The following is an 18,749-nucleotide window of genomic DNA, read 5'->3' on the forward strand; positions in this document are numbered from 1 at the left end:
CGTGATTGTGAGCATCTATATGTTAACTGCACATGCGATTGTGAGTATCTATAAGTTAACTGTACATGTGATTGTTAATATCTATAAGTTAACTGTTTACGTGATTGTGTGTATCTATACGTTAACTGTACGTGTGATTGTGAGTATCTATATGTTAAATGTATACGTGATTGTAAGTATATATATGTTAACTAACATGTGATTGTGAGTATCTATATGTTAACTGTACATTCGATTGTGAGTATCTATATGTTAACTGTACATGTGATTGTGAGTATCTATATGTTAAATGTATACATGATTCAGAGTATCTATATGTTAAATGTATACGTGATTGTGAGTATCTATCTGTTAACTGTACATGTGATTGTTAGTATCTATATGTTAACTGTACATGTGATTGTGAGTAGCTGTATGTTAACTGTACATGTGATTGTGAGTATCTATAAGTTAACTTACATGTGATTGTGATTATCTGTATGTTAACTGTACATGTGATTGTGAGTATCTACATGTTAACTTACATGTGATTGTGAGTATCTATATGTTAATTGTACGTGTGATCGTGAGTATCTATACGTTAACTGTACATGTGATTGTGAGTATCTATATGTTAACTGTACGTGTGATTGTGAGTATATATACGTTAACTGTACATGTGATTGTGAGTATCTATATGTTAAATGTATACGTGATTGTGAGTATCTATCTATCGATCTATATATATCCCCATCTACGTCCCCATACTACGAGTACGTCTCCATGTACGTTCCAAGTCTACGCCCACCCCCCACCCCCATCGACGTACCCATCTGTGTGCCCATATGCGTTCCCAATCTATGTCCCCATCTTCGTTCCCAATCAACGCTCGTCTCCATTACACCCCCCCCCCCCCCCCTTATCAGTAATGCAGCGAGGAGAGTGGAGACACAGTCACGACACTGCGTCATCACAACGGCGACTAGGATTTACATCTGAACTGTACAACACCACACAGATATATAACTGTTCTAAGGTTTCCTATAATGGGATCATGTCTCATCCTTAGGTAATAAGAAATTGCTCTGAATCAGATTCGCTCACAAAATATCGAGTCTTCCGATTATAGTTCACTGAAGTCGCATTTACGTTTTTTTTTATCTTGGTTGTTTGAAACACTAGTCTGTCTGGAAGCGTTGAGAACACATTTCATGGAGAAGCTGCATCAGGTGTGTTATATTCGATTAAAGATCTTTATGAATTTATGTTGGTAATATAACAATCCGGTATTTGACAGTTGGCGACTGGTTGTATTTTTATACTGATACAGACTGTTTAAACCATATATAATATAGTGCGCAACGGTCAAACGTGCATATGTCAGTTAGTTCTTATGCCAAAGGTTAAATGGTCACTTCATAAACTATATGTTTCTTAGCAAACAAGTTAGCTGAAACAGTGTATTTAGAAATTAATTTTATAACATTCCATTCCATGAGAGCTGAACTCTTTTGTTATGAAGATACATCATTAAATATATTTTGATATTCTGGTCAGTATGACAAAACGCTTGATGACATCAACATTAATCATGCGCAACGAGAGTGGCATCATATGTGGTGTCTACATATGCCCTTTTGAAGGCCTGGGTTAAATGCTGGATTGGTATAGTACCATTGTCAGTGCAATTCTAAAATCAATTATCACAATACAATATGTATGTTTACCATGCTATTCATAGTACACCAGACCCGTGAAGATCCGGTGTAGAATAGGTCTTCAGCAACCCATGCTTGCCGTAAATGGCGACTATGCTTGTCGTAAGAGGCGACTAACGGGATCGGTTGGTCAGGCTCGATGACTTGGTTGATGCATGTCATCGTATCCCAATTGCGTGGATCCATGCTCATGATGTCAATCACTGGATTGTCTTGTCCAGACGCGATTATTTACAGACCGCCGTCATATAGCTGGAATATTGCTGAGTGTGGCGTTAAACAACAAACAAACAAAACCCGGTAGTGAACGGATGCATTGGGATCTATTTCCTAACTCTGGGTGATCTCATATGAATCCTATCACATTTAAGAGTACACCTACAGTTATCAGACCCGGTGAGCGCCTTGATGACATGGTCGTCTTCATGTTAGTCTGACTGGAATCATATTCATCCAGATTCTTTTTGTATGTTGCCATGTTGGTGGCCGTTTAGTTTGCACATAACGTTTTGATATAAAAATATATTTAATTAGAACGAATACAATAATAACATTACAGTTTGTGTTGTTGACCTCCTTCCCCCGACCCCCCGACCCCCCGACCCCCGATCCCCAACCTGTCATAATGGGTTCGATCACTTCAAGTGGGCGCGCCACTCATGGCGATTACGTCATTGCTATTAAGTTATGTTATGGGAACCCCATAAAATGACAGAGGACTGAGACGTCGCGGTGCACCGCCTACTCTGCACACCAGGAATATGTCACATGATGACGTCTAAACTGTTTTGATGATTTTTTCTGAGATAATAAGCTGAGTTATGTAACCAGATGCCAAGCGTTGTATTGTCCACACACCGCTGTAGACTTCGTAATGACTCCCAAGTAATGCGCACACAGTTAACTTCACAGACAAACACAAAAATGCCTTTTGTCTTTTTATGGTGTGGAAACATAAAAATGACAAGGCAGTTCAATATCTGGCAGAACTTCTGCAGTGTCCGTGGTAGTAAACGCCCCTTCTGTCACCATTAGCCCATGTCTGGCGCAAAGAAATATTCACTCGCGTTTTAGTTTTAGACCAGGGAAGTTGCTGGTGCGGCATAAAACAATAATTGTTCGTACCTCTCTGTATTGTTTCAATGATCCTCTCATATAATTTTCACAGCTATTTGCCTTTTACGCCCAATGGAATCTGTTTCGACTGATAACCGAGACTGATTATTCTCTGGCGTTGACGTTTTGTATGTTGTACTTTGAAAAGATTCCTTCAGTTACCTTAAAGTGAGTGAGTGTGTGAGTGGGGTTTTACGCCGCTTTTAGCAATATTCCAGCAATATAACGGCGGGGACACCAGAAATGGGCTTCACACATTGTACCCATACCTAAAGATTATTATGAGATTGAATATTTACGTTCTGAACTTCCATTGCAGCCATTGGACCAAATGCGTATTAGTAAACTACGGTTATAACGAACTCAAATGGCACTAATTTTAGTTCGTTATAACCGTAGTTCGTTATGAGCATATATACAGAATATATACAGGAAATGGCCGCGACCAAGAAATAAGTTCGTAATATCAGTCAGTTCGTCATAAGCGTGTTCGTTATAAACGTATTTTACTGCACATATTAAAAAATATTAGTTCAACTGAAATTTAAACTTGTGTCATATATGTTGAACAACCATGTTTAGCTGATCTGTCACACCGAGTTGATAAGGACACACAAGGACACACAAGGACACACAAGCACACACAAGCACACACACCCTCTCTGTGGACAACAAAACGTGTGACGGTTATCTCTTTAGCTATACCAACGCATTATGTCTAAATACAGTAAACTACGGTTATAACGAACTCGAGTGGACCACTAATTGTAGTTCGTAATAACCGTAGTTCGTTATAAGCATACATACAGCATATATACAACAAATGGTCGGGACTAACAATAAATCCGTCAGTTCGTTATAAGCGTGTTCGTTATAAACGTAGTTTACTGTATGTACATAAACATGTGCGAGTCGACAACTTCATCACGGTGGAAATGCTGCCATGCTGCTCCTGCACCCGGATACACAGTGTGGTAGCAGTGAGGGTTGTGGCCGCCCTAGTCTCCACACTGGTGATTGCGACCGATCCTGATCAGCAATGTCAGAGAGGAGCGGTCTTATATATGTAACCATCTGCTAAAATCGCTTTATTCTCACCAACATAAACACCAAACAGGATTGGGTGAATTCACTAGTGTCATGCTGGGAATTTTCCAACCATTCATGCAAATGTATCTTTAAGAACATCTTATTGATCAGAGCTGTTTTTTTTAGCTCAGATGATTTTCTCTAGGTGATAAGTATGTTGTTTTACGCCGCAGTTTGCAATACTCCATCCAAATCACGGCCGCCTTAAAACATCGAATCTGTCCCAGAAATAAACAGAGGCTGACAGTAGAGAAACCTTGCACAGCCAGTATGATGGCCAATAAAACATATAGTTCGACCATTTCATGCTCTTTCGTCCGCTATTGCGTCGAGAATTTCATTCTTTGGTAATTATTTCATCAATAGGTAATATATAAAATGGTTGCCATGTTTGCAATGTGATATACATAAAGACGTGGAACGCGAGTACTGAGCCTATTTCACTCACTGCCTAATACACCTCATGATGGATGGGATCTATCAGCGTCAGAAAACAGCTCAAGGAATATGCTTTTAAGAATATCAGCGAAGGTATTTCTTAAATTAGGAAATATTCTGCTCACCCCTCCATACACATGCTCAATCCGATAGGCCGTCTCGATTTATGGACGTAATATGATGACGTTAATGTCTGGTATGGTTTTGATAACATCAGATAACCAGACACAGCCATTGAACTTCTCGAACATTCAAATGTCCACCAAAGTCAGTTATAATTCAATCTTTCAGATTAATCTTTTTTCATCTCCCAATCTCAATTCGATATATATTTTACACGTTAGTATCTAGCATATGGACTGCTCTAGCATATCATGTTAGTGTATACCATGTGATCGTTTCTTGCATATTATTTCTGTGCATAACATATGGCCGTTTCACGCATATCATTTCAGTTTATAACATTGACGTTTCTTGCATATCATTTCTGTGAATAATATAGGGCCGTTTCTTGCATATCATTTCAGCATATAACATTGACGTTTCTTGTATATCATTTCAGTATATAACATTGACGTGTCTTGCATATCATTTCAGTGTATAACATTGACGTTTCTTGCATATCATTTCAGTGTTTAACATATGGACGTTTCTTGCATTATCATTTCAGTGTATAACATATGTACGATTCGAACATATCAGGTCAATGTATAACATATGGACGTTTCTAACATATCATGTCAGTGTATAACATATGGACGTTTCTAACATATCATGTCAGTGTATAACATATGGAAGTTTCGAACATATCATGTCAGTGTATAACATATGGACGTTTCTAACATATCATGTCAGTGTATAACATATGGACCTTTCTAACATAGCATGTCAGTGTATAACATATGGACGTTTCTAACATATCATGTCAGTGTATAACATATGGACGTTTCTAACATAGCATGTCAGTGTATAACATATGTACGTTTCAAGCATAGCATGTCAGTGTATAACATATGGACGTTTCTAACATATCATGTCAGTGTATAACATATGGACGTTTCTAACATATCATGTCAGTGTATAACATATGGACGTTTCAAGCATATCATGTCAGTGTATAACATATGTACGTTTCAAGCATATCATGTCAATGTATAACATATGGACGTTTCTAACATATCATGTCAGTGTATAACATATGGACGTTTCTAGCATATCATGTCAGTGTATAACATATGGACGTTTCTAACATAGCATGTCAGTGTATAACATATGGACGTTTCTAACATATCATGTCAGTGTATAACATATGGACGTTTCTAACATATCATGTCAGTGTATAACATATGGACGTTTCTAGCATATCATGTCAGTGTATAACATATGGACGTTTCTAACATATCATGTCAATGTATAACATATGGACGTTTCTAACATATCATGTCAGTGTATAACATATGGACGTTTCTAGCATAGCATGTCAGTGTATAACATATGGACGTTTCTAATATAGCATGTCAGTGTATAACATATGGACGTTTCTAACATAGCATGTCATGTCAGTGTATAACATATGGACGTTTCTAGCATGTAATGTCAGTGTATAACATATGGACGTTTCTAGCATAGCATGTCAGTGTATAACATATGGACGTTTTTAGCATAGCATGTCAGTGTATAACATATGGACGTTTCTAATATAGCATGTCAGTGTATAACATATGGACGTTTCTAACATAGCATGTCAGTGTATAACATATGGACGTTTCTAGCATGTCATGTCAGTGTATAACAAATGGACGTTTCTAACATAGCATGTCAGTGTATAACATATGGACGTTTCTAGCATATGCTGTTAGTGTATAACATACCCACGTTTCTAATACATCATTTCCGTGTATAACATATGTACGTTTCTAACATATCATGTCAGTGTATAACATATGGACGTTTCAAGCATATCATGTCAGTGTATTACATATGGACGTTTCTAACATAGCATGTCAGTGTATAACATATGGACGTTTCAAGCATATCATGTCAGTGTATAACATATGGACGTTTCGAACATATCATGTCAGTGTATAACATATGGACGTTTCTAGCATATCATGTCAGTGTATAACATACCCACGTTTCTAATACATCATGTCAGTGTATAACATACCCACGTTTCTAACATATCATGTCAGTGTATAACATATGGACGTTTCTAACATATCATGTCAATGTATAACATATGGACGTTTCTAACATATCATGTCAGTGTATAACATATGGACGTTTCTAACATAGCATGTCAGTGTATAACATATGGACGTTTCTAGCATGTCATGTCAGTGTATAACATATGGACGTTTCTAACATGTCATGTCAGTGTATAACACATGTACGTTTCTAGCATGTCATGTCAGTGTATAACATATGGACGTTTCTAGCATATGATGTTAGTGTATAACATACCCACGTTTCTAATACATCATTTCCGTGTATAATATATATGCATGTTACATGTAGTGTCTCACATCCATAAGAGTCTGACATTTCTCCATACACATGTACTGCCACCTGTCGGCGTGTGTCCTCCACAGTTCGTGTGTTGTTGTTTTCTAAACGGTCATGTCACCTCTTCTTTACAAGTCTTTGATAGGCATTTACAAGTTGGAAGAACATTAATACATGACAATTTTTGTGGATACTAACTTTTTTTAATTCTTTGTCAAGACGTTTCAGAGCTACTTCTTGCGTCTAATAATATATATATATTACACAACTGTGAACACAAATACATTTGAATGATTTCACGCCCCATAGCCACCAGCATAAAATGACATCTACTTTTTCGGAACATCTCATCATAGATCCTGACCACCAAATTTCCTGGCCACAAACCAAGATTCTCAGTACCAACATCAGTCATTTGGAAAAAAAGGCAATTTCAAGAAAGCATTGAAATCCAAAGAACGAAGCCAGCCATTAACAGAGACCAAGTATCTACCTGTGTGTACTCTACTGTGCTATAATCACATCATCAACTACTATGGAAATGTTGATTGCCGTATTGGTTGTGTCACAAGAGCCAGCCCCTTGTCATCCCTACGCCTTCAGTGTACCTATTTGAATCCTCTCCTGTTAATCTTATTAGCTTTGTCATTATAATGTTGTCCTAGTACATTAATTCTATCTCATTGGCTTTGTCATTATATTGTTATCTTTCTACATTCATGCCACCTTTTGTTGTGTAAACACACACACACATTCTCACTCACTCAGCATTCACCTGATGGAGGAGCAAGAAGTAGCTCTGAAACGTGAGTGAGTGAGTTAATATTTAACGTCACATCGGCAATATTTCAGCTAGATTGTGACGAGACCAATATATAGTTCAAGAGTAAATGCATTCAGAGTTTATAAAAATCTGTCGGCAATGGACAGTAAAACAACTAGAGTATCACAGATTTGTATATAAAACTAGCATGTAATCTTAAAGTATGACTATTAATTACAATACATAATAAAAATGAGCTCTAGATCACCAGCAACCAAAGTTGAGCCACCATACTACTGGGGACTTACGGTACTTCTACTTCAGCTCTGAAACGTCGTGACAAAGAATATTAGAAGTTACTATCCGTAAAAAGTGTCATGTATTCATGTTCCACACAAGACATGTACCTTCTGAAGACACGTCAGTGATGCCCGTTTCATCCTTGCTGAATCATGTTGCATATTTATTGCCTAATTTAAAGCTGCATGCAATCGGGAATCTACAATATCAAATGATAATGTCAGCTTTGAAGTTTGTGTTTTGTGTCAGAAATCAGAGCAGCACGACCACCATTCCACTCACGGCCTGACATAAGCTTTTAAATCTGTCCCAATCTTTTGTAAGATCTGTCCGTCATTATCGTACACTGCTACAGTGCGAGGGAGGCGAGACCTCCATGTTGCGGTAGCACATCCGGGTCTCGGTGACAGCCAGGCTAGACGTGTGTCATACATTAGGAAATGATTAAAATATTCTTTCATATAACTTTCAAACTATCACCCAAAAAAAATTTCCGCTTGTGGTAATGTATTTTCATTAAGGACAATAGTATTTGTATACCTCGTGGCAAGGATGATTTGAATGTTTTAACATAAATTCCATTAAGCGTGTACATCGATACGTATCGATTTTGACCTGACATATTGTAAAGTGGGATCTAGTTTAACTATTTCTGATTTCATCCCGGTCATTTTTTGTGACAGTTGGTTTAGACGGCAAGGGCAAAATTCCTAACATGTCGGCGGCTGTACATTAATGCTTCATGCCATCTGTTCACAGCGTTCTCACGTCCTGGCACGAAGGATAATAATAATAACGTTTTTTTATTCAAACATAATGTGAAATACTTTTCCATACGTTGATACTGTCTCTCGTGTCTAATCAAATTAAATGGAATATGAAATTACAGCTTTATAGACGCAGTTCATGGTTTCACATGAAAGTCACCGCCATGTTATGAATAAAATAAGCACCATACACACATGTGCATTTTTGCGTAGTTGTGCGCACGTCATTGCACAGTTAGCCCAGTACACTATTAACACTTCATGGAGAAATAGCTCGTCCTGTTGACATACATATATCATTACTGAGAGTATCTGTTGGGAGATCTACACCCAGGCGATAGATCCTGTTCAGAGGAGGATGTATACCGAACGTGGGAGGGTGTATACCATATAGGGGCATACATAATACATATGGCGTATGTTGATCATTGAAACATGGAGTGTATACTATGATAATGACGTACGTCGACGTCATCATGAGAGAACTACATATGCAGATAATTAATTTTTTTATGAATTTAGCCGTAATGAATAAACTTTGTTAGATATATATGTGTGTATGCAAATATATACGAAACATATGGCATCACTATCAACCAAAAAATATATAATCTGATATTAAATATGTGTTTCATATTCCTAGATAGAGTCTTTGTTCCTTTTCGGTGTGTTGTACATTAATTAACATACACACAGTATCTCTTAGGGTTTACAACAATAAACGTGGACAACTCTTAACAGCAACGTATGCTGCTGAAGTTGCTGCTGCTTCTTAGTGACCATGTATGTGTCATTTATCTTCATTGTTTATCAGCATCACTACTCTTCCTCATCTGAATACTTGATTTGTGTTGACAGTCATGGCATTGAACAAGACGTGCATTTATATATGTGTGCTATATATTCCAATCCTCCTATACAGGATGTAATATACCTTTTATATCATTCAAAACTTTCCGATTTTATGAAAGGTAGCTTTGATCTTTTATATAACGATATAACTGACAGCTGTTGGAGTTTTGTTAATCGTGTTGTATACGTGTAACCACAATACGGAGAATGTCATATAATGCCACCATTGGCACTGGGTGCGTATACTGTATACTGACTTGTGTCGTTGACAGGACTGAATGGTATGTTCGCGTGTCATTACTGAATGACATGTCAATGTGTCATGACCGAATGCTATGTCCATTTATGTTATTACTGAGTATGTCAATGTGTCATTAGTGAATGACATGCCACTGTGTCATTACTGAATGACATGTCAATGTGTCATTACTGAATGACATGTTAAGGTGTCATTACTGAATGACATGTCAATGTGTCATAACTGAATGACATGTCAATGTGTCATTAGTGAATGACATGTCAATGTGTCATTAGTGAATGACATGCCACTGTGTCATTACTGAATGACATGTCAATGTGTCATTACTCAATGATATGTCAATGTGTCATTACTCAATGACATGTCAATGTGTCATTAATCAATGACATATCACTGTGTCGTAAGTGGATGTCATGTCAATATGCCATAAGTGAATGACATGCCAATGTGCCAGTACTGGATGTCATGTCAAAGTATCATTACTGAACGATGTGTCCATGTGTCATTACTGAATGATACGTCCATGTGTCAGTACTCAATGATATGTCTATGTGCCATTACTGTATCACTGGATTGTCTAGCCCAGACTCGATTATTTACAGATCGCATCATATAACTGGAATAGTGCTAAGTGCGGCGTTAAAAACATCAAACAAACAAAGAAACAATCAAAGAATAAAATCCAGAGACTGTGTAGAATAGTATGTCCTCGAGAGAGAGTATTGGGTTACTGATATCACAAAAATACCGTGTTCAGCAATTTCTTCTCCTTCAAAAAATGTCCGTCTATAGACCAAATCAGCATGGAAGTGTTTGAATAGCTGGAGTGGCATGTCGTATGTAGGTGGTAAACAGGAACATCGCTTTATCAAGTTCTGACCCGTTTTTAAAAAATATGAGGGTTCTCGTGTAGTTTTACATGTGGGATTAAAGAAGAATCCTGTATACTGAAGTTATCTGACTGTTATTGCTGAAAACAACGACAACATGCTAGTTCAATAGAATCAATTTTCTTGACTCTGTATTCTTTCGATTTATCTGCTTTTTATTCTTTTCCCTGCATGATATGTATCTTCAGCTAAATTAATTCTTGAGATTGAATGAAACATAACATCATTCCATTGACAAAAAGAATTATACAATATACAGATGTCATTACAAAAGTGACCATATGTTGGATAACATTTGCTGTTTTTTTCCACAGAAAATGTATTTTTTCAACAAACCTGTCTATATTGTATACAAGCTATGATATTTGCTGATATGACGGTAAGGTTACCCGATTAATCCTAAAGAAACAGATCAGTTTATCCGTCCACATGTTCGGTTATTTGACCCAAACCTAGTCATATGCTTGTCCCATGTGGTCCAATTTTCATCTGTGATTGTTTATTGTGTGAAGGGTTGGACTGGAAAGGCTACACTAACATGTCGTATTTCTTGCCACCGGTAATAGGTCTCCGAATCGTTTCCGATATACAGGGAAAATGTCAGTTATAATTGAGGGCAAATTGCAGCAAATGGCTGACAATGAAACCGAACTGATTCAGTGTCGCTCGTATATAGCATAAATGTATCATGGAGTTTAATAAAATAGTCATTGATAAGACCTGTAATATCAGCAACTGAAACATTGCTACCATGATATTCATTTTCCGACCAATATATTTTGAAAATTATCCATATTCATGTGTATCTCCGCCGGAGCTGTTGAAAAGATTAACAAGATAACGGTAACAGCTGTGGGGTGACATAGGTTTGTTGTGAAATACGGTAATATCCCTACATCATCAACAGAGTTTATAAGTGATAACTATTTGATGGAAAACAAAAATTTTACTCACTTCTCTCACAATTTCGTAACCATGTTGTTCGGCGACCCTCCTTGCCTGGTCGTAGCCTCCATTTATATGTGCTGCCCACTCGTTAACAAAGTGAGAATCACTATCTACATTATGTACAAAATATATACATAATAGTAGCGGGAGTAACACAACTCCTTTGGTCATAATACTCTCCACGGGCCAGCCACTCGAAAGACTCTTCCAAAACACTTTTCGGAAAGTAACTGGTCGACGTAGTGTTATCGGAGTGGAAGGCGCTGACTACTCCTAGGCACATTTGATACATTACATAGATAAAGCCCGTGTGAAATGCATTTACAGTAAGCAGCTGTTGAGAATCACCTATCTATATAGCACTGTTGGGCTGTCCTTGCAGCGAGTGGCTCGACGTCACCAATAAAACAACACGCGTTCAAAAGAGAGGCGCGTGTGTGACGTATAGCTTCTAAATACTCGGCCTGGGTTAGCGGATGCGGAATGGAGGGAGGGCTAAAGATATCCAACTTTCTGCGTGTGTAATTGTCACAGATTGTTTTAGATACCTTAGCAGAGATTTGTCGTCTCTGGGGCTGAAGGGGGTCTTTAAGAGTATTACTCAGCCAATCCATGGCGGAACACGCCATTGACAGTCAAATGAGGCAATATTAATTTGATAGCGCAATCGTGAGTAGAAATCGAAGTTTGACGGAAGCAGGGGAAAACGCCAGTGGAAGATTGGTTAGTTAATTGGCTTTATATTATATTCCACAGCCCGATGCTCCAGTAAGCCATACACGTGATTAGATTGAAGGTGAGAACATGACAGAGAAGGGGTTTTGTTTCGCCATGATGTTGGACGAGTATAGTGATCGTTCTTTGTTAGGGCTCCAGTGGTCAGCCGTAGGGACTGTCGTCAAGCAGGTGTGGTCAGCCACTGTCAGCCAGGTGTGGTCAGTTTCCTTAGGGGCTTTGCAAGTGTTTCGCGACGACCTGTTGGATACATGTATTTAATGCATATCTGTAAGGCCACAACTAAGTAGGATTATCTCGCAACATCACTGACTGAATGTATAAATGAAGGATGATGTGATATAACAAAAGTAAACAAATAAACAAATGAATGAATGAATGAATGAATGAATGAATGAATGATAAATAAATAAATAAATAAATAAATAAATAAATAAATAAATAAATAAATAAATAAATAAATAAATAAATAAATAAATGAATAAATAAATAAATGGCGGGCATCTGGAGTGCTATATATTGACTGATCCAGTGTAAATAGGTTGGGACGTTGACAAATGACGCCGCCCGCGTGGAGGCAGTCATCGAAAGTTCAGCCTGCAACGTGGATCCAATTAAATATAATTGTCTGTGTAAATGCATAATAAAAATAATACTCTAAACATGGCTTAGATAAACTTTGTCTATTTATATAGGTAACAACTTTGATAAAACAAACGGAGTTGTTACATTCTCCAGTTTACACTAGTGTATGTAAACACTCTGATTGTCTATAATAAAGATATCTCAAGTCATAAACTTGTATCAAGTTTACACACGACGTAACGGCAGATTGCGTGTCAGTTGTAGAGGTAGTGATAGTAACAACAGCAGCAGCAGTAGTAGTAGTAGTAGTAGTAGTAGTAGTAGTAGTAGAAGTAGTAGTAGTAGTAGTGTTTGTGATGTATATATGTGTTTCAAGAAGTAGTTAATTCTGTATATATAAGATTCCATATGTGTCCATATGTGTATACAGAAATAGGATATTCTGTATACTGCATAAAATACGTGTCAAATTCTAGATATGTCCACATAGGCGACAGAAATAAGCTATTCTGAATATATGCGATTCTATATATGTCCAAATGTGTATACATAAATAAGTAATTCTGCATATACAAGATATGTGTTTTCAGAAATAGTATTTTGCATGTATATGCAAGAACTGTTATATGTCGATAAAGACACCAGGCACACGCGTTAAATCGATATATACAATACTGGATATCCGCGTTAAGTTGATACACACCATATTGATACCAATTATACGTGTTAAGTTGATACACACCATATTGATACTAATTATACGTGTTAAGTTGGTATATACCACATTGATACCAATTATACGTGTTAAGTTGATATATACCACATTGATACCAATTATACGTGTTAGGTTGATACACAGCATATTGATACTAATTATACGTGTTAAGTTGGTATATACCACATTGATACCAATTATACGTGTTAAGTTGATATATACCACATTGATACCAATTATACGTGTTAAGTTAATACACACCATATTGATACTAATTATACGTGTTAAGTTGGTATATACCACATTGATACCAATTATACGTGTTAAGTTGATATATACCACATTGATACCAATTATACGTGTTAAGTTGATACACACCATATTGATACCAATTATACCCTTTAAGTTGATATATGCCATATTGATACCAATTATACGTGTTATGTTGATACACACCATATTGATACCAATTATACCCTTTAAGTTGATACACACAATATTGATATCAATAATACGTGTTAAGTTGATACACACCATATTGATACCAACTATACCCTTTAAGTTGATACACACCATATTGATACCAATTATACCCTTTAAGTTGATACACACCATATTGATATCAATAATACGTGTTAAGTTGATACACACCATATTGATACCAATTATACGTGTTAAGTTGGTATATACCATATTGATATCAGTTATACCTGTTAAGTTGATTAACACCATATTGATACCTTTTATACTTGAACCAGTCATACGTATGAAGTTGGTATATACCATATTGAACCAGCCATACGTGTGAAGTAGGTATACACGATATTGAACCAGTCATACGTATGAAGTTGGTATACACCATATTGAACCAGCCATACGTGTGAAGTAGGTATACACGATATTGAACCAGTCATACGTATGAAGTTGGTATATACCATATTGAACCAGCCATACGTGTGAAGTAGGTATACACGATATTGAACCAGTCATACGTATGAAGTTGGTATACACCATATTGAACCAGCCATACGTGTGAAGTAGGTTTACACCATATTGAACCAGTCGTACGTATGAAGTTGGTATACACCATATTGAACCAGTCATACGTGTGAAGTAGGTATACACCATATTGAACCAGCCATACGTGTGAAGTAGGTATATACCATATTGAACCAGTCGTACGTGTGAAGTAGGTATACACCATATTGAACCAGCCATACATGTGAAGTAGGTATACACGATATTGAACCAGTCGTACGGGTGAAGTAGGTATACACCATATTGAACCAGTCGTACGTGTGAAGTAGGTATATACCGTATTGAACCAGTCGTACGTGTGAAGTTGGTATACACCATATTGAACCAGTCATACGTATGAAGTAGGTATATGCCATATTGAACCAGTCGTACGTGTGAAGTAGGTATATGCCATATTGAACCAGTCATACGCGTGAAGTAGGTATATGCCATATTGAACCAGTCATACGTGTGAAGTAGGTATATGCCATATTGAACCAGTCGTACGTGTGAAGTAGGTATATGCCATATTGAACCAGCCATACGCGTGAAATAGCTATATGCCATATTGAACCAGCCATACGGGTGAAGTAGGTATACACCATATTGAACCAGCCATACGTGTGAAGTTGGTATATGCCATATTGAACCAGCCATACGTGTGAAGTTGGTATACACCACATTGAACCAGGCATACGTGTGAAGAAGTTTATATAACATATTGAACCAGTCGTACGTGTGAAGTAGGTATACACCATATTGAACCAGCCATACGCGTGAAGTAGGTATATACCATATTGAACCAGTCGTACGTGTGAAGTAGGTATACACCATATTGAACCAGTCGTACGTGTGAAGTAGGTATATGCCATACTGAACCAGTCGAACGTGTGAAGTAGGTATACACCATATTGAACCAGTCATACGTGTGAAGTAGGTATATGCCATATTGAACCAGTCATACGTGTGAAGTAGGTATATGCCATATTGAACCAGTCATACGCGTGAAGTAGGTATATGCCATATTGAACCAGTCATACGTGTGAAGTAGGTATATGCCATATTGAACCAGTCGTACGTGTGAAGTAGGTATATGCCATATTGAACCAGCCATACGCGTGAAATAGCTATATGCCATATTGAACCAGCCATACGTGTGAAGTTGGTATATGCCATATTGAACCAGCCATACATGTGAAGTAGGTATATGCCATATTGAACCAGCCATACGCGTGAAATAGCTATATGCCATATTGAACCAGCCATACGTGTGAAGTAGGTATATGCCATATTGAACCAGCCATACATGTGAAGTAGGTATATGCCATATTGAACCAGCCATACGCGTGAAGTAGCTATATGCCATATTCCTACCAGACACACGAACGTATGTTGATGTATACCACCATTTTGAAACCGGAGACAAGTATTCAGTTAATATATACAAAATTGAAAGATATTAGTTTTTTATATATTATCTTCAAATATTATATTCAAACCCTGAATCTGATAGAATCAGCAACGGTCCACGAAAACCGACAGGTGGCACAGTGCAAATATGGCTAATCTTAGTCAGATCCTGTAATAATAATGGTATGAAATGAAATACTATAGGGTTAGCATGTCCGAATATAGTAATCAGCATCGCCTCTATGGTATGTGATGGACAGGTCAAAGTGCGGCCGTGTTGTACATAATTACACGTGTCGTATTGACATTGTAGCCCCAAGCAACGCGATGATGTCAGAGCTCCTGCAGCAATGGCTTCACAATGTAAAAATGAAAGTGTCAACGGATCTGTTCTGCAGTAACTAACTAAATATAGTTATTATCGATATAGGAAATATGGTTATTGAGTAGAATATGTAATACAACTTGGTTACACAATACAAATACATATTTGACACCTACCCTGTCCAAACTCACATCGGTAGCGGAGCGACTGCTTGCATGGTTTCGAAAATACTGACCCCTTCACTGCGTCCTACTCGTTAGACTTTCTCCCGCAGTGAACTCAGAACATCTTCTTCAGAAAGCTATAGCATAGACCATGATGTAATGGAATCTGAAAGTTGCCTTGTTTCAAAATTAAACGTTTTCAAGCTGTGGTGAATAGTTCGAGTGGCCGCTTTAGCCAAACGCATATATTCTTTATATGAGAAGATTCGTTCTAAAGGCACCTAACGATAAGCGGTCATATTAGATTTTTGTTACATGACACAATGTTACACAGAATTTCCAGAACCGTGGCATGTATAGTATAAGCAAGGCGGAAAACTACCAGTCAGTTACTGTTCTGTCATGTCTTGGAAAGTTATTTACGGCAGTTTTAAATCTACGCCTCACTTATTTTGTGGAAAGTATTACTATTTTAAGTGATGCCCAGGAAGGCTTCGAAAGGAATACGCAACGACAGATCATATATTTGTCTTCAAGGGTTTAATTGCACATTCTTTTGTAAAAAAACCAAATAAGTGTATTGCGTATTTATTGACTTCAAGAAGACGTCTGACAATGTATGGCGGATAGGTTTATGGCATATTGTCATATGGTACATCTGGAAGAATTATAAAGGTAATATATAATATGTATGACAATATTAAGTCATGTCTTTCATCTGGGGATAGAAAATATCATACTTCTTCCGTTGTGAAAAAGGAGTTTGACAAGGTGAAAATTTATCTCCTCTGTTTTCTCTATATTCATAAATGACGTTGAGTAATATCTTGGTAGTTTATCCTGTCAAGGGTTTAGAATTCAGGTTAGTTTAGGGTTTTTAAAAATTGTTATAACATATGTATTGTTAGGTATGACATTTCAGAAAAATATATAAAATAATCAGGCAGGGGTCAAGGTCTAATATTGTTTGTTTAAGGCATTTCATCACATGATTCTTCCAATAATGCTATATAGTGTGGGAAAATGTCAATATTACTCCTTTAGAAATGGTTCATAAAAAGTTTATGACTTAGCACTACAGTAAACAGAAAGTACCCCTTCTTATATGCTCTGTGGGGAAACAGGACGCTTTCCTTTAATCATATTGGTGTAAAATATTAACTTCCGAAAACCAAAATAAGTTATCCGTTATTGTATATCAATCTTTATTCCGAAAATATAAACAACCGGTATAAACAACCCTGGATTGCTTTTGTTAAAAACATTCTTGTTGAATGTGGCTTACCATATATTTAGACTAACCAAGTTGTACCTGATAATATTTTTTGTTGTTCTCTGTCGTAGAACGGACATTAAAAGACCACTTTTTACAAAGTTGTCACTATGATTTATCCTCATCTCTAAAAGGAAAGGTATATACTTGTATTAAACTTTTTTTCACTATGAAAAATATATAATATGTTTAAAAAGGTGTTAAACTCAACTCACTCACTCACTCGCCTTACTGACCGTTGGTGTGCCTTTATAAGTACATATCTCATCTTCTGATAACACTTTCAGTTAATTCGTTGGCGCGGGTGGCCCAGTCGTCTAAGGTGCCGCGATTCGCTGTGCAGAGTTGCGTCCCTTGGGCACGCCAGAAACCTATGATTGTGGGTTCGAATCCCGGTTCGCCCCGATTATGTTTCTAGGTTTGTCAGCGCCATACCCGTGCTCGTGGGTTTCACCGAAGTGGTAAACGTCTGAGACCTGCATCACCTCGGGCTTTCCTCTCACATTAAGCTGACACGCCGTGATATAACTGTAATATTGTTAAAAGCGGCGTTAAACCGAACTCACTCACTCGCTCCTACCACTGTCCTGTTAAAATAGTGCTCACTAGCCAACGGTCATATCATGATACCTTGTATTATGATACTGCCTCATATAAATATACCAATCAACATTTCCTTAGGAATAGTTACATTTAGTTAAAGATGGGGCCCTTGGCAAATGTTGAGTAATATACTCGTACATACAATTACTGAATCGTACCGTGTAGCACTGTGAGTGGTTTTGTTGAGATAAAAAACGGAGAGTGACATTACACATTCTTGGCTGTCGAACTCTGATACTGCTGCGGTACATTTCCCATGGTAACTGTTCGGACATGGGTACAAAGAAATGTCGAAGCA

The 18,749-nt window shown here is 37.3% G+C and overlaps 1 protein-coding gene across 3 annotated transcripts in view; it reads right to left on the bottom strand.

Annotated features, from left to right (window-relative positions):
• Positions 1-12,029, bottom strand: part of LOC124114087 (neuroendocrine convertase 1-like) — a 63,839-nt gene extending 51,810 nt beyond the window's left edge. The window contains exon 1 of one of the 3 annotated variants that reach the window (XM_046474629.2): positions 11,631-12,029. In XM_046474629.2, the coding sequence (XP_046330585.2) occupies positions 11,631-11,795 (165 nt within the window). In that variant the 5' untranslated portion in view covers positions 11,796-12,029. The remainder of the gene's footprint in view (positions 1-11,630) is intronic. The other 2 variants (XM_046474631.2, XM_046474630.2) reach the window with 2 other exon arrangements.
• Between the last annotated feature and the right edge of the window lie 6,720 nt (positions 12,030-18,749).

The sequence above is a fragment of the Haliotis rufescens genome, unplaced genomic scaffold (assembly GCF_023055435.1).
Source record: "Haliotis rufescens isolate VD_foot unplaced genomic scaffold, xgHalRufe1.0.p SCAF_1, whole genome shotgun sequence".
NCBI classification, from domain to species: domain Eukaryota; kingdom Metazoa; phylum Mollusca; class Gastropoda; order Lepetellida; family Haliotidae; genus Haliotis; species Haliotis rufescens.